The sequence below is a fragment of the Phalacrocorax aristotelis genome, chromosome 2 (assembly GCF_949628215.1).
Source record: "Phalacrocorax aristotelis chromosome 2, bGulAri2.1, whole genome shotgun sequence".
Taxonomy (NCBI): Eukaryota; Metazoa; Chordata; class Aves; order Suliformes; family Phalacrocoracidae; genus Phalacrocorax; species Phalacrocorax aristotelis.
In genome coordinates, this window is record NC_134277.1 from 97,659,539 (window position 1) to 97,682,270 (window position 22,732).

Here is a 22,732-nt window from a genome sequence, read left to right on the forward strand (position 1 = left end):
AAACAGGCTTCCTAGAACTATATTTTTCAGGAGGAATACAGACTACTTCCGTATTTGTAACAATACTTAAGGGTTATGCTGAAAAACTAATTAATGCAAACTTTAAAGTGCTTTCTTTTCATGAAGACCATGCTGTCTACTCCAGACCACACAATTACAGTTAAAAGTAAAAAGGAAGTAGGACTACTTAGGTAAATGAGAGTACTGTCATGCAAGGGGAAAAACATGGATTCAACTTCAGTGAAATCTTTAAAAGAAACTGGCAAAAAACTTTTAGTCATTAATTACTCAAATGATTCAAGATTTACAAAATGTCGTTTCCCTTTCATTTCCTGTGGAAAGTTATGTAAAAACTTGTTAATTTAATGCTCTTAAGAACATTAACTTGACAGCCTTGGAGAGATTTTAAAATATTTTCAGTGCTCTCCTGGAAGTAATCATCCCACCCTTATCTGAGACATAATTTTCCACATCATTTCCACTCAGGCAGGCATACTGTAGGTTCTGTTTCTGAAGCAACAATGAAATATTTTCTCCCTACTTCTTCCTGAGTAAGAAAGTTTAAATTCCTAGACACCTGCTGGGAAAGCAACACAAACAGGCTCCAAGCATGCAAAGACAACAATATTTTGTCAGAGAAAGTAAATAAAGTAAACAGAAGGGCAACTCCTCTGGACCTGGCTCTACCCTACATGGAGGACTAAAAATCAGCTCTCACAGTGCACCAGCTCTGGTACTTACCATATGGTGCAATAAACTGTTTCGACTCACTAAAGACAGCAGGAAACAAATCCAGCAAAGAATATTCACTGTTGGGTTAACAAATTGAGTCAGTAACGTGGCTTATCCTTTCGATATTAGGAAGCTGTACATTAATCCATACCATAAGAAGGGGGAAAATTATGTATTCTCTAAACAGAGAAGGACTCATTCATCAAAGTGAACGAATGTTTATATGATAGAACAAAACATGAGCAGAAGATGCGGGTGTTCAACAGGAGAGAGTTCTGATTAGTTACAACAGAAAAGCTCTTCCTGGCAAGTCAAAACAAATCCATCAATCCAAAGTGATCAAGGAATACGGATGGCACTTCTCAAGCCTGTGCAAAGGTTTGTCATGGAAGAAAAAATCTTGGCAAGTTTAAAAGGCAGCCTTTCCAAGTCAACACCCAAGTAAGCGATCCTACAACAATGAAAGAATAAGCTGAATGCTCCATCCTTCAGGCACTTACGCAGTCCTCATAAGCCACTGAAATTGAATGCATCAAGGCAGCCCATCTAACAGTATTTAGTCTAGCTAGTTTTCTTTTGAGATTAGCTCATTTGAAGGTACTCCTCATGAAAGTATAAAGAGCACAAACATAAAGACTACAGAAACAGGGAAGTTTATTTTTAAACTGATCTTTATTTTTGCCAAGGTCCTCCAAAACAGGAAATTAAGGGAAAAAACAGAGCCCTCTAAAAAAGCAGTTACAGATGAGACCTCAGACTGTTCTTTCCACTCTTCAAAGGGCATTAGAGAGCAAGAGACTTTAAATATCTGCTAGGAAAAAGTAAATTACCCCCTCCAGAGACCAATAAATTAAACATAATTGAAAACATCATATACTTCTTTCTACATACACACTAGCCTTTGTTGTGGGTAGTCTCTGGCATCTTAAAGGAACCATAAATGCTCTGTAGGAAACAGCTATTCAGCAAGAGAATTATACTGCTTTAAAGGTTACTTGCTTGAATACTGTCCCTTTGTTGTCTATTTAACTGCTGATGTCTCTGCTCAGTTACTATTTTGTTGCTGAAGTAAAATTGTGAAACTATGTCACTAATGTACCTTTTACTCCCCTCTATTAAGAAACATGCTGATTTGCCTAGTATGTGTCTGAAACACTAGATGTTTATTTTTATTTGTTGACTATATTTCCAAATCAAACACTGTTTAGTTGCTATTCTGCTATCAGCTCTATTTCAGTGTTTTCCTAGATGCTCCATGATTCCTTAAAAATATCAAGGCAGCTATTGTTGTAGGCTCACAAAATGGAAAAGCTATGAAAAGCACTTCAGGTTTTAGGATTTTAGTTCTTTTGCCCCAGATCATCTGTTCAGAATTCGACACCGTCTTCTGAGCACTTCTTAACACTGTTTCTTTTAAAGTACTGATGTTCTGGAGGATTGTAATACATCGACACAAAGAAGGAATAAATGAAAACATTTATGAGTGGAAGCAGAAGAAAACATGGCACATGTCAATGGCATCTTGATGATCCCAGCACAATCATCTAGGGCTTCTCAGGACACAATGATCGGGAAAACAAATGACAGTACAAAAATCCTAATGACCCACAGAGGTGGGAAAGGATGAAGTCAAAATACTGTCAGCTCTTTAGGGGTGCAAGAACAAAACTAGCATGTAACTGTTGACTGAGGAAGAACATAGGCAACATAAGAACCCAACAGTGGGTGCCCCTTGCCCTCCATATCAGTGCAAGGAATCCCGACTAGGATACTCAGGTACATTCATCTTGGTGCCTGAACACTACACAAACCACTCAGACAGATGTGTGGGTGCTTGTGGGTATGCAGGTATAAAAGTGCTAGTAAGGTGACTTTGTTTTGAAATAAACTCACCTTCCCCTCCTCCAAGGTCTGGTGTTAAGCTTTGCTACAGCATCACATCATCTCCTACAAGGGCAGTCTAGGCAGTGGGGACACCACAGTGCAGCCCCTTTTCCACCATGTAACAACCCACCACACATTTGTCGCTACACTGCCCAGAAGCTCAGAATTACCACCCCAGCACAAAGCAATGTGTACATTACTTCAGCCTCTGGTAGCTCCTGGATCCCGCCAAAATAAGGTCTCTCAGTGGTCCTAGCTGCTTCCAGAGAACTATCCTTTGTTAATGTAATCTCTCTCCCTCTAAATTAATGTATTGAGTTGAGACTGGTTTATTTGTAGGACAACATCTGCACCCACGCAAAACAGCTGAGAGTAGAAAAAACAATATTATCATCAAAACTAGGATGCAGGTATTCTCATTATATGGAATTCGTTATGAAAAATGGAAATGAATGTTTCTATTTAAGACATTTACAAAAAAATTTGTTTTTACTGTCAGTTTAGTTCTAAAACAGACAAACCAACCACTGTCAGCCTTAAGATACGTAATACTAAGCTGTTTCTCATAGAAAATTATTTCCAAAATGACTGCATCAATCTTTAAATCAGAGCTTTACTTACTTTGTATGTGAAAGCCTTCCACGGTAAGTGTGCAACAGATTTCATCTAGGATTAAAAATATCAATTTGTAATAAGTCCTGGAAGAAGAGACTAAAAAAAGTAGTCTTTTATCACTTTTCAATCTTACCTTGTAGTTTACAAACAGCTGGGGCAGCATAAACAGGAATCCAAAAGCATACACTCCTGAAGATAAAATGTGGAAAACTTACAGACAAATGCACAAGTACAGCACACAACTATACTTTCACAATGAGAGATTTACACTCATTTTTTCTAAAGGAGTAGATGCATCTAATCCTTTTGTTTCACTTTGCGTTGATTCTTCTCCCTTTCTCAATCACTGTGATAATTTTAGGACTACAGTCATGTTATTGCTCTAGATTACACTGATCCAGTTAATAGCAGTTAGTTTTCTACTTTTGAGTCCTGGCCTCCGTTTGAAGAAATGTGAATAGAAAAAAAAAAAAACCCAAAAAACCCAACATAAGAAGGGACTCACCATTGACAAAGCTGTTAATCAACCAGGAGTACCAGCTACAAACAAAGACAGTCCAGTTATTTTTTCACCTCATCCAAAAATATATACCTGTAATACATCCTCTACGTGCCTGTACGCCGACTACTCTAAGAAATGGCTATGTTGTGAATTACTTTACACAAGAACTAAATACCTCACATATTTCTTTGATTAGGAAGGGCTCCAGAGAAGGTGCTAACAGTTTAAACAAAGGATGTTTTTCAGTGCATCCAACAAGTCTGGAGAGCTTTATCAACTGCTTTCATATTTTTTCAGAATGTTCTAAGACTTCTGCACCCAATGACATCAGATAATAGCACACACTGAACCCTGACCGTATTAAGGCTTGCAAAGGTAACAGTGCATTCTAAATACTAAAGAGACACTTAATATGGCACTGTAAGGACTCACCAAATTTCAAACAACAAACACCATTCAGTGCAAACCACTATAGTAGGCACTTAAAAAAAAAGGTGAATACAAGGAACCTACATTTTTCCCTCCTCACATCTAAAAACCCCTCCCAGATGTTCAATGGGGCACAATCTTAGCAACATAACAGTACTGTTACACATACTGGTAAAATTCCATACTTCTATTGCAATACTAAGAACAGCTATTAATTGTGATGCTCAGGTTTCATAATTTAAAATCAAACTTGCAAGGCTTTGTCAGTGACTTGTTAATAGCAATGTTACAGCTGTAGCAGCATTTCACTAATCCACAAGCATGTAAAAAATGCATCAGAAAATGCCTGCAAGATTAAAAGATAATCCACTGTTAAGATTACTTGTTCCATCCCACTTCCTTACAAATAGATTTAACAATGATAAAAATTCTGTGGTATTGTTTTCACTTTCAGCTACAGCTCACAGAACACCTGGCATATAATACTTTGCAGTACTGAATGCATTTATGAATTTTGTGAGAAAAGCAGGATTTAAATGCTGCACATTTGTTAGCTCCACAAGAACCTTCTGAAAAAATGACTTTTCTATTAGCCCAGAAATTGCCCCAGTTTCTAGTGCTACGGCCCACATATGCAGCAACAGTAGCTCTTTCTGACGTTATTTTAAGCTACTGCTTGCTTTCCCCTCCTACCCCTTCAGGGCCTAAAGACTATTAAAACTTATGTCTACATGGCCATCACCACGCTTGCGTTTGCAGGTTTTTTCTACAACAGTCTCATGACTGCACACTTGCTTGCATCTCTCCCACACAAAATGAACTAGCTGTATTATTCTCAGTGAAACTGGACAGGAGTTTCACCTTTTCATGAAATACTGAGTCTTCCGCTCTTGCTGAAGTATCAGAATGTTGCTGTAAGCCCATGGCTCTAAAGCAATGCAGAGTCCTTGTTTAAAAACACTTTCAATTGCTTGTCATCCTTGCTATCACATTTAGGAACAGAGGAACCTCTTGGTCAGAGCAAATAATTTTGGGACAGTTTTTGCTTCTCTCTTTTATTGGACAGTTTTAGCCACTGAATTCCTCTCATCCCTCCTGTCACCTTATCAGTTCTCTGAACATCAATGGGAGCTTTCTTCCTTCTCTTCTGATTCACAGCTTACTCATGTAAGCCATTGAATTCTATACTTCAGTAATATCAGGTTACTTGCTAAATACAACAGCCTATAACTTACAAGATGGTAAAAAACCAGCTAGACTTTTCAGCTTCAGATCATATAGAACAAGGAAGTTTCCATTTCCTACCTTAAGAATCAAGCAAAAGAAAATACCTGATTTCCACAACCCATTGTCTCCAATTAATTAATAGGGGAAAAATGGGGAATGTTTCAATTCTGTATAAGATCATTTATAGATTTACAGTACCTTTTGTATTTGACATTCAGCAAGGAGTAACCTGCACCTCCAATACACAGTGGATAGAGCAAATATGACAAGTATTTCATAGCCTAACAGACAATGAAAATAGTTTGTTAGCTTACGTTTTATATATAGCAGATTTGTCATGGCATTAACTAGAAGACAGCCACATAATTTTTTGCCTGAAAATCTTTTCCTGTTTCCAAATGTCTACTGTTACTTCTAGTACGCTTCTAGTGCTCAGTTCAGACCACCAAGGACCTTAGAGCATAAGCAACAAGAGGCACCATGAAGATCAGAGTCTAAGAGTAGCTCTCTGCTTAACTTCCTGATTTCTTCAATTCCTTCCAGGAATCAGGAAGCACACAAACATCCTCTGGTATGACAAGTACAAATATAAATTTTCAAATATGTGAATGAAGACCCTTTAAGATATTTCTATTCAGGAACGTTACTTGCAATTCTGCTTCTCAAAGAAATGTTTCAACCAGATTTACCTAACAAACAACTCTCACTGTTTCTTTTCATAAATTATTAGAAAAGAATCACTATCTGATCACCCAGATAATGATCATCCACTTGAAAACTATGAGAAACTGGAAAATGCACTTGTAGCAATAAAAAGTGAAACAAGTCCATCAGCAGGCTGCATATATAGACTTTATAGATCCAAAGTCACAGCATTCCCTCTTACCTGGGTATCATACTCCTCAGTTTTCTTTTCAGAGTCATTGTACGTACCAAACTGCAATACATATAAAATGTACAATCAAGTCAGAACTGCGGGAAAAAGCACTTTCTGCCCAAATCCCTAAGCAGAGATTTAAACTGCAAACTAAACTGCTTAGACATTAAGCTCAGTAACAGCTCAAAGAAGCTTCTATACAAGAGTCATATAAATGCCCTGCGCAGCCTGCCAAATACAGGGTAGGCGAAAAGTTTCATTTTCTCTTTCATATTTTACACCAAACACTGAGGACTTCTTTGCTTAGGAAAATGCTGTTGAGACAGCAGAGTTCACAAAGCAAAAGTAAAGTCAAGTGGCTAAGAACCTGGCAGATACAGAAAGCCATTATTAAAAACCATAACCATTTTAATGCATGAAGAGGTCAGTTACAGATTATCTCCACATCTCCAGAAATGGTGACTGCTTAAAAAACGTTCCTTGAATACTGGCAAAGGAACAACCAGAGCTATGAGCCACTCAAGATGCACAGACTTCAAGCAGCACAAAAACCCAGTACTTCTTGCAAAGCAAGCAGTGAAGATTAGACAACTGTTTCTCCTACCAACAAGGGAACCTTTCAATGTAGATTGTACTTTTAAAAGGGTTAATTTTAATCCCAGCTACCTCTGCACCTCCTGCAAACAGTCTCATGACTTAAATTTTTACCCCAGGTGATTTATCAAGGACTGTCCTGTCCCCAAAACATGTCACATCATCTACTAGTTCCACAATGGAGAAGTTATACCTACAGCTTCATGAAAAATTCCGTTTCTAACTTCAAATCATGATGCCAGTTAAGAGTGCCTTTCCAACACAGTGGCAGTAGCAGAGTCCCACCTGTTAAGATTTAGCACGTCTGACAGAAGAGTTCTGAAGTTTCTCACACCATAAATACACACAAATAGCTTTTTCTTCTACATAATTCATCAAAGAAATTATTAAGTTTGAAAATGCTCATCCAACTTTTGGATTAAGCCATCCATAAAGAAAAGATGTACACAGGAAAGTTTTATAGTTTGGGGTTTGTTTTTTTTTTGTTTCCAGTCTTCATTTCACTGAAAGCCAAGGTGCACAGTAACCTGGAAACAGATGGAAAGCTCAAGAGTGCAATCATTAATAGGCCAATGTCTACTATACCTGAATTTTGGGTCTCAAGCCTTGCCACTTGATTGTCATTTTCAAAGCTTTCTTCACTTTCCAGAGCTGTGATTAGAAAAACCAAAATATGCATATAAAGAATTATCCAGAATGTCTTATGCAGGATTCAGATACTCAGAATCAAGACCCCAGAATATCTATTTTAAGCATCCATTGCAAAAAGCAGCAACAGCATGATTGCAGCACCTCTATACAAACCAAATGCTGTGTCACCAGACAAATACAACACTGGGAGCATGCACTGTTCAGTCTCCGCATCAGATGATGCGCTTGAAGTGAGATCATGTAGTCCTTCCAAGATACTGGGATTGCAGCGCTTAGGTGGGGGTTAGCTGCTCTCAGCACCAGCATACAGCCCAGGTCAAGCATTTAGAAAATTCTCCAGTAACCACCTGCAAGCAGGTTTTTACATGCCTTTGAGGTCTGCTGGAATCTGCAAGATGAGGGTGCCTCAGAACTCCTAACAGCAATTAAGCGGGCACTTACGTGGTCATTTCATTTCAGTGGTGGGTAACAAGCAAAAGTCAGTGAATCCACTGAATTGTTTGGCCACATGGTACAGCTGCATCAGGCTGACCCTAATGTAACCACAGGTTCAGGGCACCTGAAAATTTACTCATGTACCCACCCTGCTATATAGATTCAAAAACTCAGGCAATGCAGTAAGCTCACCAGGAGAGAGCTATGCTCCATTAAGTTTTCTGTGCACAAGGTTTGTTTATTTAACTTTAGATACACCAATATTCTCTTCTCACCTATCACATCTTCCAAACAAAAAAGTGCAGTAAAGACAATCCTTTGCTGTCATCTTTGATGCAAGTGAGAAAATTACTTATTACAGAACCAATGTCACTATTAGTACTGCAGGAGAAACAGGTGTTAAGAACAAGTTGTGAAAAAGCTCTTCCCAGCAAATCCCTTTGAGATGTATAGTCCTTATGTTCATTTTCACCTTGAGGCAACCATGTTATCTCACCATCGCTTGAGAGGCGAGATGTTACTTCAACAGAACCTACTGAACATTTCCCCTCCATTTAAGTGTCCCACACAGTGTTCCTATATAATCCTTTCAACCCAGTTCCCCCAGCCTGCAATCCAAAAGCAACATAGTGGAAAATAAGGTACATGAGAAAGATCTTAGGAGCCAAACAATCAAAGGGACTACAGTTCTCAGAGAGATGTATTAACAGATCTTGGGGCAGCTCCAAGAAGAATCTCATACAGGCGCAACGACCAAATGAGATCTATATCTGCATGTGCTTAGGTAGTGGCAACCAAGAAATCCATTTTCACTGTAAAGGAGAAATGCAAAACCTTAACAGTTTTAATTGAACTTAAATCCTGTAGCATAGCCGATCATTTGTGTTATCCTACTATACATGCCTGGTCTGATTTCCACTAAAGCTTCTCAAAAGAAAAAAAGTGATTTAGACACCAGGTCTATTTCTTCTTCCCCACCAGAAACAAACAAAAGCATAATTTTTCTTGACCTGATAAATTTTTAAATCATTTGACACTTCTGAATTTCTGAAGTCTTCAGATTCAAGGATTTTTTTTGAATTTAATTATTTAGATATAGGATGAAAATAAAAGATACTCTACAAAAGGAGCAGCATATTTATAGACATATATATTTATCCCTGAAACTGTTACAATTTCAGACAGCTAAAGAAAGCTTGAGATACAAGACTAAATTTCTATCTTCAGGAACAAAACCACCAGCAAATCTGACACAGGAAACTTAACACACAAAAATACATCAGACTTAAAAATCTCAGCTTACTGAAAAATGATGTTACAGTCAATGAAATGGTACTATTTAGGACACTACTGTTCATAGTTTTCATAAGATCTTAATCTGTCTTATACAATAACCTGAAATTTAAAGATCACTTTGTGACTTTTCATGGAACAATTTAATCACTAACTAAAAATTTGGAACTATTTTGTTTCCATGGGGATTATCTGCAACTGTAACAGATGTATAGTCAAAAATTTCATGAGAGTCCTGAACTTATTTTTAAATACTGAGAAGTAATTAGATCTGCAAGCAATGTTATGAGAGAGATCTCCCCTTCTCATTACTGCTGACTTTGTGCTTTACTACATATAAAGCAGGCTTCTAAGCAGTACCTGCAACCTACTGACTGGACATGATCTGCTGGAATAAACAACGTATCCAGCAGTTTCCTCTTTGCCCAAGCACCTCAGTCATGGCCAAGGAGAAAGCTGCAGACCTGAGGCGCTGCCTGATGGCACACAGCCTGCTCTTTGACAAAAGTTTCCATGAAGGCTTGTTGACATGGTTATACATGCCTAGTCAGGAGTGAAGCCTGTCTGATGATGCGATAGGAAGGAACCTCAGCATAGCTCTATGTTTGGTTTCCACAATACCGGCTGGCCCTTCCCAGAAAAGCCTGACACTTCCAGTGAAGTTGTTTAATAAAGGCACACGATTTTCTCTACAACTGACAATCGGTTAAACAATGCTGCTAAGACAGCATACCACAGCAGCAGTATTTTTCCAATAACTAGTTCAGCAGTTTTTTTCCTACAATAAACTATGGATGTTGCTGTGAATACTGGTATTTGGTTCTAGAGCTTTAAGAACTCACCTCAATCACTGCACCAATGCCTGCTGGGATCAGTACCAATAAACTTGTTTGTTCATCCAAAAGGAAAAGAAATATTACCACAGTACTAAAGCACCGCCAAAGCACTAGACAGAAAAAAAAAAAAAAGAAAGGGTTATTCATCTTTAAATGAACAGCTGAGATGACAGAAGACTGTTGGTCTATTTACTGTAATTCTGCCTTACACAGTTTAAGCATGAACTTCTCCTGCATACATCTGGATATATTAGGTAGTCCTAGAAACAGCCAGTGATCTGTGTACCTCCGGGCAAATAAGGAACAAAAACATTTTATTAAATCCTTATCACAAATGATGAAAGGAAATCAGAATATTTAAAGGAAGACTTCTGTACTGCAGCAATTCACCAATGTACCAGTACTATTATGAACTACATTCAGGATTCTTGGCTCCAGGAAGCTGAAAGGCTGTGAGATAATGTAACGTCAGTCTTTGAAACTCATGCAACTAATTAAATGTTTGTAAATGTTAAGAAGTATATTTTAGGGTTATTTTTCAGGGTTTGCAAAACCTTGGATGTTTGTAAGTGTCTACCAACTACTTCCTGGACTCAATATCCATCTCCCTAAACAAGAACAGAAAGAGAGGAGAGATGCAACACACTCAGACATCAACAGTTACACTGTACCATTCCAGTGCAATAGCCTGTAGCACGTCTCCCTCAAGGCAAGGAGATGCAGGCAGAAAGGTCATTAAGGCTTGCTAAAGAGAAGATGGAACCACCAATTACTGGAGACTGAAGACTGGTACTTTGATAGTAAGGTGAAGAAAACCCTTTGTCACTCTGTCTTTCCAATTTGCCTTTAGTCACCTTTTAAACTGGCAACGGACACTTAATTCTGAACTTTCCTAGACCATTTTGAATTTTTACTAACTTTTTGCCGTTCATATACCAACAGCAGTATAAATGCCTTACAAAAAACCAGGCACTCTGGTAAAGACATTAAGCAGATTTTCCATGTGAAAAAACACATGTTGCTGTTAATTGTAATTTAGAATGCTGAATTTTCTTCCTGGTATTCATATTCCTCACATGTTTTAATCAACCTGTACATATGATAGAATTAGGGACAGTCTCCGAGGTCAAGTGACTCCAGGTTTATAATTTTGGATTATAATCAGAATGGAAAAATCTACTAGAAAAACAAGCACTACCTATTAGCACAATAAACAAGGCTGGGGAGTGGTGTGTTAAACCTCGAGCGCCCAGAGCTGGCTACTACCTTCATCTGTCTCTAGGAAGGCTTGCCAGGACCACTATGTTCCTCTCATCTTTCCTACATCCAAGTCAACTCAACCCTCCCATGCTCTTCCCCACCTCCTGGAACTGCTACTGCTCCTGTTTACACCAAAGCCCAAAACAAACAACAGCATTACACTATAACTTTTTCCCTCCCAAATATTTTGGAACCTGTAGTTATCTACAAGGAACACGGGGATTCGCAGGATAGCACTACCCATGACAGCACATTCTCTCCACCCATTGGATTTTTTTCTGGTCTGCATGCATTTCTTGAAGTATTTTTCTGTTCCTTCAGCAAAGGAAATCTGGTGACTGACTTAGTATTAAACTTATTCTCAATTGTAAGACTGTCACACCTCAAAGTGACACAAGTGCTTAAAAGCAAGCGATATTTGAGCGTGAAGCTAACCAAGTTAGAACCAGCCTGTTAGCCCGCTTCTTTTCATACTGCCATCTTGGTGAATCTACAAAGTTTCAGCTTAGAGTAAGACTAAAACAACATAGTGTATATTAGCACACGCACAACACACTGCATTCTGGCCCATACCTGCTTTTGTAGACATCCCAATCATGCTCCTCTTTTTCTTCCAAAAACTGATGTCATTTTTGAATGCAAGGAAATCAAAGAGAAGCTGCAAATAGCAAGAAACACACTCATTTGTTCAAACCTGCACTAGTTAAAGACTACCAGCTGAACTGTAAAAAATACATTTAAGAGGGAATTGCAAGAAAAACCTGTTTTAGAAGCCTCAGAAATAAAAATTAAATATCAAAAATACCAAAAAGCTAAAACCAAAAACTGTTTTAGAAGCCCAAGCTCCAAAAGCAGTGCAAAATGACAGGAAGAATTCCAGGTACTGATACTGCTACAATTCTGTATCTGGTAAAGAAAGTTAGTGACCTAATACTGGGTAACATAAAATAGAGGATGAAGAACTGAGGACTGTGACGAATTGTTCACCTCCTTGACAGACCTGGGAAAGCCACACTAAATTAGATTCGAAGTGCTCTGTATTGGATCGATAGTCAGTTTAGGCTTGGATTGTACTGCAGTTTTTTAAAAATTCCTAAAATATGGCAAGCCATTTTCTCCTATTTCATCGCCATGAAGTTGATCTGAACTTCAAGGACATTTTTAGCATTAAATTTATTGGTATTGACTTTTTCCCCCAGAATTTTCAGTATTTCTGTTCCAAATAGAATATAATGCCTCAGCTGGAAGGGACCTACAACAATCATTTAGTCCAACTGCTTGACCACTTCAGGAGTGACCAAAAGTTAAAGTATGTTATTAAGGGCGTTATCCAAATGCTTCTTAAGGCCTGACAGGCTTGGGGCATCGACCACCCAGAGAGCCTGTTCCAGTGTCTGACCACTGACTTGATATAGCAATGTTTCCTCATACCTAGTCTGAACCTCCCCTGGCACAGCTTTGAACCATTCCCACATGTCCTGTCACTGGGTACCAGGGAGACGAGATCAGCACCTGTCTCCATGTCCCCTCCTCAGGAAGCTGTACAGAACAATGAGGTTGCCCCATAGCCACTTTTTTTTTCCAAACTAGGAAAACCCAGAAGCCTCAGCTGCTGCTCACAGGTCATGCCTTCGAGCTCTTCCATCAGTTTTGTTGCCCTCCTCTGGATGCATTCAAGAACCTTCACATCCTTCTTGAATTGTGGGGCCCAAAACTGCACACAGTACTCAAGGTGAGGCTGCACCAATGCTAAATACAGTGGGATAACTGCCTCTTTTGACTGGCTGGTTATGCTGTGCTTAATGCACCCCAGAATGCGGTTTGCCCATTTGGCCACCAGGATATTTTTCAATATTTCCTTTAAGATTTCAGTGTCTTTAAAAAAAAAAAAAAAGCAGCACAGATTCAAGATATTTTGGGTCAGAGAATTTTAAATAAAAAGTGTAGTCTTTTAATTTGGGCAAATGATACACAAAATAAATATCAGAAGAGCTAGTCCCAGCCTACATATATCTTAGCCCCTAATAAACAGAAAAGAAAAAAAAATTTAAATGGCGGGGAAGTCTAAGGGTTTCTAACCAACCTAACTCTATGTAATATAAGAAATAAAAAACATAACATGCCCAGCAAGTTCTTATCTATCCCAGAATGTGGGAATTATATTGAGCGTAATTGTAGATGACAAAAATGTTGAATATAGAACAATGAAGTCTAAAGCAATTGTTCATTAAAACAAAGATTCATATTTAAACCAAGACACACAATGCTGACAGAGAGAGACAACAACAACAAACAACGCCTAGAGCCACAAGCTCTGCACTTTACAGTGACACTTTTTTAAAGTAACCTAGATCGGCTGATTCAATTTCTCCAGGGCTTAGAAGTCAGAGACTCAAATCCTACTGCTGGTACCTGAGCTATGCCACGGCAGCATTAAACTTTGTGATAAGTCAGCTTAGCAGAAGATGTGAAGCAGTGTTGACAGGTATATTAATTCTGGGTGCTTTGGTTCAGCTAGAAAAATAAAGGCGATGATAATGAAGTTAAATGTTTTATATTTCAGTCAAGACTGTTTGGTTATGCCTAGTAACCTCATAGTTCTATCTTCTTTGAGATTTTTCTATTACCTTGGCACTGGAAACACAGATGACTTGACCAGAAATCTCTTCTATTGCTCTACTGAAATTACTGTTTCCAAGACCAGTTCTCAATGGAAGAGTTGAAGTTCAACCCTGTCCCCCCCCCCCCCCCTTTTTTTTCCTATGCTGTAATTCCTAAATACCAAAGATCCTCCACTTACATGGAATGCTGCTACGAAGAATGTCAAAGCCAGAAAGTACAGGTTAGTATCCACAAAAATTCCTTTCACTTCATCTGCATCCTTTTCTGAAAACCCTAAGAGAAAGAACAAGTAATTATGCAAGAAGTACTAGGCAGTTAATTGCTGTTATGCTAGAGCCCAGTATGAAAGGAACCTTATTTCACCTGCACATGTTTTATTAAGGAACCATAAATCCAAAACAAGATGGCAGCTTATTGGTAAAATTCAAGTCTACCTATATTTTGGCTGGTTATTTGGCTTGCCTTAAACAAAACCCAAGCAGACTGACGTGCCTTTAACCTGGTGCATAATTACAACCCAAGCTGAACACCAGAGGCACAAACAGCAAGACACAGGAAGTAATTCTGGCCTGAGTGGGAAGAAAAAGGATTATTCAACTTGGCCTCTGAGCTTTTATTTGATACATAAGAAAAGTGAACTTCACATTAAAAAGAGAAAAATCAGTAAAGGACTACACTGTGGAGGACAACAAAGGTCAGTGGGAAACATAGCCATACACGTAACAGTACAGACCCCAGATCATGGATTAGGCATCAACTCTTTTGACAGTCCTTGCAGAATTAACATGGAAGCTTCTTTTTGATAAATGGAAAGAGGCAAAGCATCTTCCAGAAATCACAGTCTGTAGGCTGAATACATATTCTCTCCTGCTCTATCTAGTACTTTACTACTACTCTATCCCTTCTCCTAAAGGAGGAACATTGCTTTCTTGTTATATACTGGACACCCATTAATTAAAAAAAAGTTAGAGCACGTCTGTGATAAATATGGTTGCCACCACCAAGGAGTGTGTTTTCCAGAAGATACAGCATCTCTTCGAACTCCTTCAGCCAGTGTTCGGACACTTACTTCATGAAGTAGAAAGTTCCAGCCACTGTGACTGAAGTCTGTCTACACAATGCTGCATTTACAGCAGTGGTGCTAGTTACGACACTGGTGAGTTCAATACCAAATTACTTTGTCACATCAGCTGTCCTGCATCTCAGCAAGAAGAATGTGAAATACCCATTTTCAAGTGATTTTAGAGTCTTTCTGCTGATCTAAGGTGACCTTTTCATAAGTTATTCCAGAAGGAAAATTTTAAAACTTACGATTCATAATCTGCATACTTATAGAGAATAAGGAGCATTTTAGGTAAGCTTCTTTTCCAGGCAAAGGAGGTTCTCCTAGGATGATAGGCTTTGATATATGTGTCTATCACAAGACAGCCAGTACATGGAACATGAAAATTCCAATTATGCCATTCTGAGGAGGCTCACGAAAACGTGTCAAGAAATGATGGTGGTCAAATGCCCCACACAAACTCTGAGGAAGTGGTTACTTGGTTCTTTCAAGACAGTTGTTTTAAGCAGACATACTTGTAGCCTTGATACACATGAGCCTGAGCTAAGGAGAAGCAGCTGGATTCTACTTAGGATGACCTTACTTCTTACCCACCCCCCCTTCCCCAACAGAACATGAGAAAAGCTTAGGCTGCAAAAGAAATGGAGGAAGTCTAGACTCACAGTTAAGTTACACTGTATAAGGTACTGTCTCTTACAATACTGTACTCTGAAACTAGTGCTGAACCAGAACATTTTTTTCCAGAGGAATCAATGCCTTAAATGTTAAGTTGTCCATCATAAAATATTAATTCAGAGATGACAGTGAATAACCAAACGCTCTCCCTCTTACTGACTAAATTTTGGTGAACAAAAAACAACACTGAGTACTATGGAAGCAGCATTACCCCTGCATTTTTCTCTTGGGAAACTAGTAGAATACTGCATCTATCTGCATTAAAAAAAAATATAAACTGGGAAGGATTTAAGAATCACTAAAATAATACAGCACAGAAGCTTTTGAGATCTCTTGGCCTGAAAAAAACATTCAAACTGCTGTCTGAAGAGCTTAAAACGAGAGGATCAGAAAAAATACCTCATCATATACATCAACACCAGTTCAGTTATGATGTAGCTCCTTACTCTAGCATAAAGAAGCTAACTATGGTCTAGTGAGAAAAAAAAACTAAATCAGCAAAGATAACCCTGAAAATAAAATACAGATTTTTAAGAGTGATGATTAGCCTCACAAAGGCATGCATCAGTGGAAAAACATTTAAAGACAGTAGAAGCTTGGCCATACCATCACCAACACAGAGCATATGAACTTCAGAGTGAAAGTGTACACCTACTCCATCACATCTAAGTGAAACACAGAATTTAATAGTTCCATGCATAGCAAGCCTCCAGTTTATCTGAATTACCTTATAAATTTGTAACTGTGCCACAGTGAGAGGCCAGCCAGTTCTGAACTGTCAGAAGCAGTATGATCAGAACCCAGATTCCTTCTTCATGCTCAGCTTGAGCACAAAGACTTTGCTGTGCCAGCCTGTATTTCACTGTAGGTATATGGCTACAGCGACCAGCTATATATAGCTTATATCAAAGCTTATGTAACACCAATACGGCTTTTCTGTTCTGGATAACAGGGGAAACCTGTAGCAAAAATTCTCTCCTCCATTTTGGCCTCTTGTGCTTTTACAGTAGTACTATCCAAATAAAATTTATTGTAAAAATGGTTAATTTACCTCTGCATTCTTGTTTCCTACCACATGTCAACATTGTATTTCCATCTTTACCTTAAGGTAAAACAGTGTAAGATTTGTAGCATTAAACCTCTTCACCAGCTAACCAGAAAAAAAAGGGAGAGTTAAGTGTCATCTATGTACTTACAAGAAAAAAACTTAAGGGAATGAGGTTTTTTTGGCCTGAAGTCATTAAAGATAAAAAAACATACCAAATTGTTGGAGGGAGTACACAGCATCCTGCATGTGGATCCAGAACCGGAGTTTTCCAAGAGATATTTTGTCATATGACACTGTAAGAGGTAGCTCTGTTGTTGAACGATTTATAACCTGTATTTCAAAAAGACATAGTTTCATTTTTAACGCATAAAAATTGCAAAAACTATTTCCATTCTTTTTTTTTTTTTTTAAATAAAGCAAAGTGATTATAGAATCATAGAATGGTTAGGCTTGGAAGGGACCTTTAGAGGTCACTATATCACAATATGATTTAATCACACAATTTTAAGAGTTCAGTTTGTTTATTGAAAGGGAATAAGATCTTAGACTTCTATACTATGCTTGAAGTCTTTGGGGTTTTTCCCAAGAAATGCTAAATTACCAGTTTGTTCTGTTCAAGTTCTGACAGCAACCTCACTGTTACTGTATACAGATGCCTCTGCCACATTTACATAAAGTTCCCTTTGCTGGTCTCGGCTCAAGTGGGAAAGCATTGTTAAGGTAGTCGTCTCTTTTGACAGTTCTTCTCTGAACGTACATGCTAAGATTACCTAAGCTAGGATATTACAAAAAAAATTCCTATCCCCTAAAGGCCACAGTCAGAACTTTACTAAATTGAGGCTTTTTTTGAGAGAGAAATTAAAGTTAAGCAACTCATACTAAAACAAAAGGTGGGAAAGCAAGGTGATCCTACCTGCTCAGACTGGTGAAAACACCACAGCTAAAGGCAAGCAAGCTACCCTGTCTATAAAACTTGGGATACGGAGCATCACAGAAATCATCTTCCTGCTCCAAGAAAAATAAATTTCAGCTAATCCTCCTGTATCATCTATACTTTAGTTACGATGAGAACTACCTGGGGCCCCCTTAAGCTGTGGGGGGTGGAGGGGGAGAGTCTTACATTGCCTCAGCTCCTTCTGCATGATAGGTGACTGTCCCTCAAATAAGTTTAAAACCAAGAAAACAAAATTGTCCTGTAAGGACATGTTGGAATTCTCTGCAGCTACCTAGGCATAAGTTTTAAACTTTTAAGGATAGCTTAAGACCACAAATATTGCTCCTGGCTCCTAATTGCTACCCAATCCTAATTTCCACCTCAGAACAGCTACTCCACACTGTATCTGTTTCTATGGTAATTAGTTAGCTGACACCCATCTGAGATGAATAGGTTTCTTCTGATCCTTATGTTAAAGAACACGGTTTTAGCCTCCCCACATATCAGTCAGGTGTGAACTGGGGATTAGTTTCACTCTCCCATTCACTCTTTCCTCAATTTCACCACCCTCCCAAGACCCCACAAGCTTTTCAGACAGTGGCAGAACATCCATGCATGCAAGGGAGAGAATGTGAAGCTGAGAATGTTTTATAAATAAAGCAGGGAGAAACCTTAAGAAACTACAATGGTGCCAGGGATCTCTGAACAGTCTGGAAAAAAAAACCAACAACAAAACAGGGTGAAACCAAAGTGGTTAGAGCCAATGGCAGAGAATGTTGGCAAAATTCTACAGCTATTTACCAAAAGCTACATAAACATCCTCCAGGCTGCTTCTCCTTTTTAAAGGATGCCTGTAATCCCTCCATTCTCATTCCAATTTCTCAGTCAAAGATATGATCAACGCTTCTAGGAGAAAAGAAATTTTACCTGTGCAGGACAGATACAAAACAAAACTTTTGCAAATGCATGGCTAAGTAACATGCAGCAAGTGCACTCTACACAGACAAAGCACTACTAAGGAGTTAGGGGTAGCGTAGGGAGAAAATCAGATTGCGATACCAGACAGAGAAAGGAATTCTTCAACACCAAAAGCAAATTAAATGAACACAAAGATTGGACAAATGAACTTTTTCTCAGTGAATAATCAAGTGCTACCTCACAACCTGGTTGAGTGTGATGGTTGCTAGGCTGTTGAAAACTACGAAGTTACCAAACCTCTGCAATACAACCTATTCTTGTAGTATGGCCTCAGAACATCACATATTGCTCTTAGAACTCTATCACTACTGCAAAACGGTGCGTAAAAAAAGCATGTAAGCTCTGTGGTATGAATTTTTAAGTCTTATCTTTATTAAATCAGAATCCTGCACAACCCCCAAACCCCCAGCCTTGGCAAGAACATTTAGGAACATGAGGAAAACATAACCTCTAGACCATACTTACCACAGAAGACCTGTGTCTGGGTCAAAATGACAGTCAGTTCAAAATCTACCCAGCCTAGCACAAGCAGGGAAAATGCATCTTCAGCTGCAAGACTTTAGGTCGGGCATACCAACCAGGAAGCGCCTATGCCCGTATTTACAGTCAAATGCTGACCTTGCTCCACAAAAGCTGTATCATCTTCTTGCCTTATTCTTTCCTGCTCTTCGCTTACCCCCCGTTATCTCACAGTACGCACTCTTTCTGCAGGGCTTGCGAGCAGTTTGGCAAGTCACTACGAAGAAGTCACATATGCCAGGGCTGAAGGGGAAGTTTGCTAGTTTTGACTGAATAGCCTTTGCAGCACTTCTCAGGATCTTTAACAACTTCAAGGAAGTGAGTTACAATAGCATTAACCGTGACATGGATGACAACTGCAGGAATGTTACTAATAACATGAGAATGCCGAGTTTATTTGTAAACAGTGTACATGACTTGACCACTTAGAAGCTCATACGAATGTACTGAACTGAATGAGCTGTGGCTAGGAACTTAAAGGACAATGACCGTCAATGAAGACATCACAAAAATATATCTAATGGAATACCAGACAGAACTATCTGCTACCAATATTTCTAGCAAACGCTCAGGAGTTTATTTTGCTGAACAAGCTTGGGGTGGAGGGGATACAAGTTCTTAAAGAAGATTCTCCCCAAAACTAAGGAACAAAATTCTTTGTTGGAGCTAAAGTTAATGAATTGGAAAGACAATTTAGAAGATCTATGGAAAGTTTACATCTACAAGACTTCCATCTAGAAGACGCTGAATCCAGATATCCTCATTTAACCGTTTTGAGACGTTCCCCAAGACTTTTGTTCTTAGTAACTCTGACTGCTAAATTCCAGTCAGTGCAACTGAAAAGAGCTGCAGAAATTAAGTAAGAGTTGTCAAGATGAACATGGTTTAGATGCAGGGGACTGCCATGTGCAACTTACAGTAAAGCAATGGCATGATCTCCCGCAAGAGAAGAGTTGAGCAAAAACTGAATACAGAAAATTCTATTTAAATGCATTAAAAAACCTTTTGGGTTTTTTTTAAACTGCAGGGTTGACTGACACTAGAACAGGTTGCCCAGAGAGGCTATGGCACCTCCATCCTTGGATATATCCAAAACCAAACTGGAGAAGGTCCTGAGCAACCTGCTCTAGGTGACCCTACTCTGAGCAGGGGTGCTGGACTAGCATCTCCAGAAATCCCATCGAACTTCATCCTGCTGTAATTACATAATTGAAGTTTCCAAGTCCTGATTTGTTTGAGTGCACAAAATCATCAGATGTAGTGCAACACCAAGCTTTCAGGTGCTCAGGTTACTCTAACATGGTAGAGAGCACCACCAGAAAATTTAACCACAAGTGAATTTTTTGGAGATAAGACAATAGCTACTGACTTATCTCCCTGTAGCTCCAGTATCAGCTGTGTTCAGTATGCTCATTTCCCCAGAAGATATCAGAAGCCACTCTAGGATGCTATCACAACTTCTTCAGGTTAGGGAGTGAAATTGTTCATGAGACTGCTCTCACCACAGCTGGTGCTGCAAAGATGTCCCCCATATCCACCCAAAGGGCAAAAGCAATGGCATCCAAATATCTTTTGGTGCAACAGAAGGGAGTGCTTGGCAGATACTTCTGCCAGAGGGGAGTCTCAAGACCCAGCCTCTCCAGTTACCATATTTGACCGCATTAAGTTAAACAGTCATTGATAGAGTCCTTTTGTGAATTTGTACTTTTTCATTACAGCAAACAACCTATGACAAAATCTTAATTAAAACAACATTGAAGAGCATTAAAACTGTTAAATGTAATGAAAGGTAATCTATTACTCACCATCAAATCTTTCACTCTGTTGCTTAGCTGATCAATAAATAATATTGGAAGGTAATGCACTGTCTTCCCCAACTGAACCCTAGGATGTTTAAACATGGATTTTATGACTATAGAGATCTAAAAAGAAAACTATTTTTATTCAAATTAGCACTCATTCATCACTTTCAGATCTAGCCATGTAGGTATTTCCCAGTCTTTTCAGGCACATTTTCTTTCAACACACAGCAAGAAAGAAGTCACCAGCCTAGAGTCTTTCACTGAGAGAAGTCTCTACAAAAAATTAGGCATGTCATATTTCTCCTTTTAGTTTATTTTCACTTTTCTGTAGAGAGACAGAATAAGCAAAAAAAAAAAAAGACACATGAAATTGGTTGTGATGGTGCTGACGCTGTTGCATGACCAAGGGTAGAGGAAATTAAAAAGTTTGTTGAAGAGAAACATGCCGAAATTTACTACCATATATTTGTATCCTTTGTCTCAAGTATCCCTCTGCTACCACAACAATGACAACTCTCCACCACCTCTCTCCCACTCCTCTGCGCTCCCAATGACATCTAGCAGCTCAGCAGTGGCACATGCTCTAGCTGGCATGGGACTATCAGAACGTGACGACTCTACGAACACAGGAAGGCTAGATACTAGTGGGGAAAGTGCACAAGGAGCAGAAATCTTCTCTGCCTTCTCCTCAAGAGAAGCTCTCGTTTGGATTGCTTTATCACCTCACCAACCTGCATGAAACCAACAGAAACTTACCAGCTTTTGAGCCCTCTACAAAACTGACCACTAGAAAGTTATTTAGCAAATTATGACCTATATACAATTGGGTTGTCAGTATCTTAGGAAAGTATTTGGCCTAATGCCCTAAGAAAGGCAAATTCTGAAAGTTCTTCACTAGAAAGGCAGTTATCTACACTGTGATGTTCTTGGTAAAAGTCTACAGAACTAGCGTAATGGACGTTTTTAAAGCCTGAAAGGTGAATTTTAGTTATTCACAAAAGAAAGACATCTCTATGCATGCTAAAAAAGACTGCATACTAAATATACATGGGCAACAGTACTGTAGAAAAGTACTAAATCGAGGCTCAGAAATACTGCTTGGTTATTTAACTGAAGAGGTTTAGATTTCTACATAATAACTATAATTAAAGCTACTTCTAGCGGGGTTACAGCAGGCTGTTGCATATCCCAACTATTTCCTGTATAACACAATGACAAAACAGCACTGATGCATATCTAAACAAGATGAGAAAAAATATCCCTGTTCATCAACCCCAGTCCAACCCCTCCTTGTTTATGGGCCTGTCTTCTGAGTTACTAAGTTTATCTATTCTGTCTGGGAAGCTATCCCAGAACCCCAGGGTCTGCTGATTAAGCAACTACTTCTGGATTTAACAGGATACTTGTAGAGAAAGGCATCAACATACAGCAGCACAAGTCAATACAGCACTATTTATATGGTTAACACTGGAAGTAATTTAAGCAAGCTGTGAACAGAAGCTACCGTCTGCATTTAGCGGCCTAAAATCCTATCCCCGCTTTTTAGTATTTTCTTGAGAAAATGACATAATGTAGGAATCCACAAAGTGAAATAAAGCCAATCATAAAAGGTAGAAAAAAGATATCATAGAAGATCAGCTGTGCCTCTTCAGCACCTGCGGTTTGTACAGATAATTTGCAGGTGAAGAATAGTTGGAAAGGTCAAGGGACAGTAATTGCTTTAAGGCCAGAAGTATGATTTGAGAACAAGGGGGTA

The 22,732-nt window shown here is 38.8% G+C and overlaps 1 protein-coding gene across 1 annotated transcript in view; it reads right to left on the reverse strand.

The window, feature by feature from the left end:
- CLPTM1L (CLPTM1 like) overlaps window positions 1-22,732 on the reverse strand; it is a 30,789-nt gene that overhangs the window by 3,619 nt on the left and 4,438 nt on the right. Inside the window, exons 5-15 of the mRNA XM_075084457.1 lie at window positions 20,980-21,058; window positions 16,956-17,073; window positions 14,136-14,230; window positions 11,909-11,993; window positions 10,082-10,185; window positions 7,446-7,511; window positions 6,276-6,326; window positions 5,588-5,670; window positions 3,737-3,771; window positions 3,365-3,420; window positions 3,238-3,282 (exon numbers count right to left, since the gene is read on the reverse strand). Of these exons, the coding sequence (XP_074940558.1) occupies window positions 3,238-3,282; window positions 3,365-3,420; window positions 3,737-3,771; window positions 5,588-5,670; window positions 6,276-6,326; window positions 7,446-7,511; window positions 10,082-10,185; window positions 11,909-11,993; window positions 14,136-14,230; window positions 16,956-17,073; window positions 20,980-21,058 (817 nt within the window). The remainder of the gene's footprint in view (window positions 1-3,237; window positions 3,283-3,364; window positions 3,421-3,736; window positions 3,772-5,587; window positions 5,671-6,275; window positions 6,327-7,445; window positions 7,512-10,081; window positions 10,186-11,908; window positions 11,994-14,135; window positions 14,231-16,955; window positions 17,074-20,979; window positions 21,059-22,732) is intronic.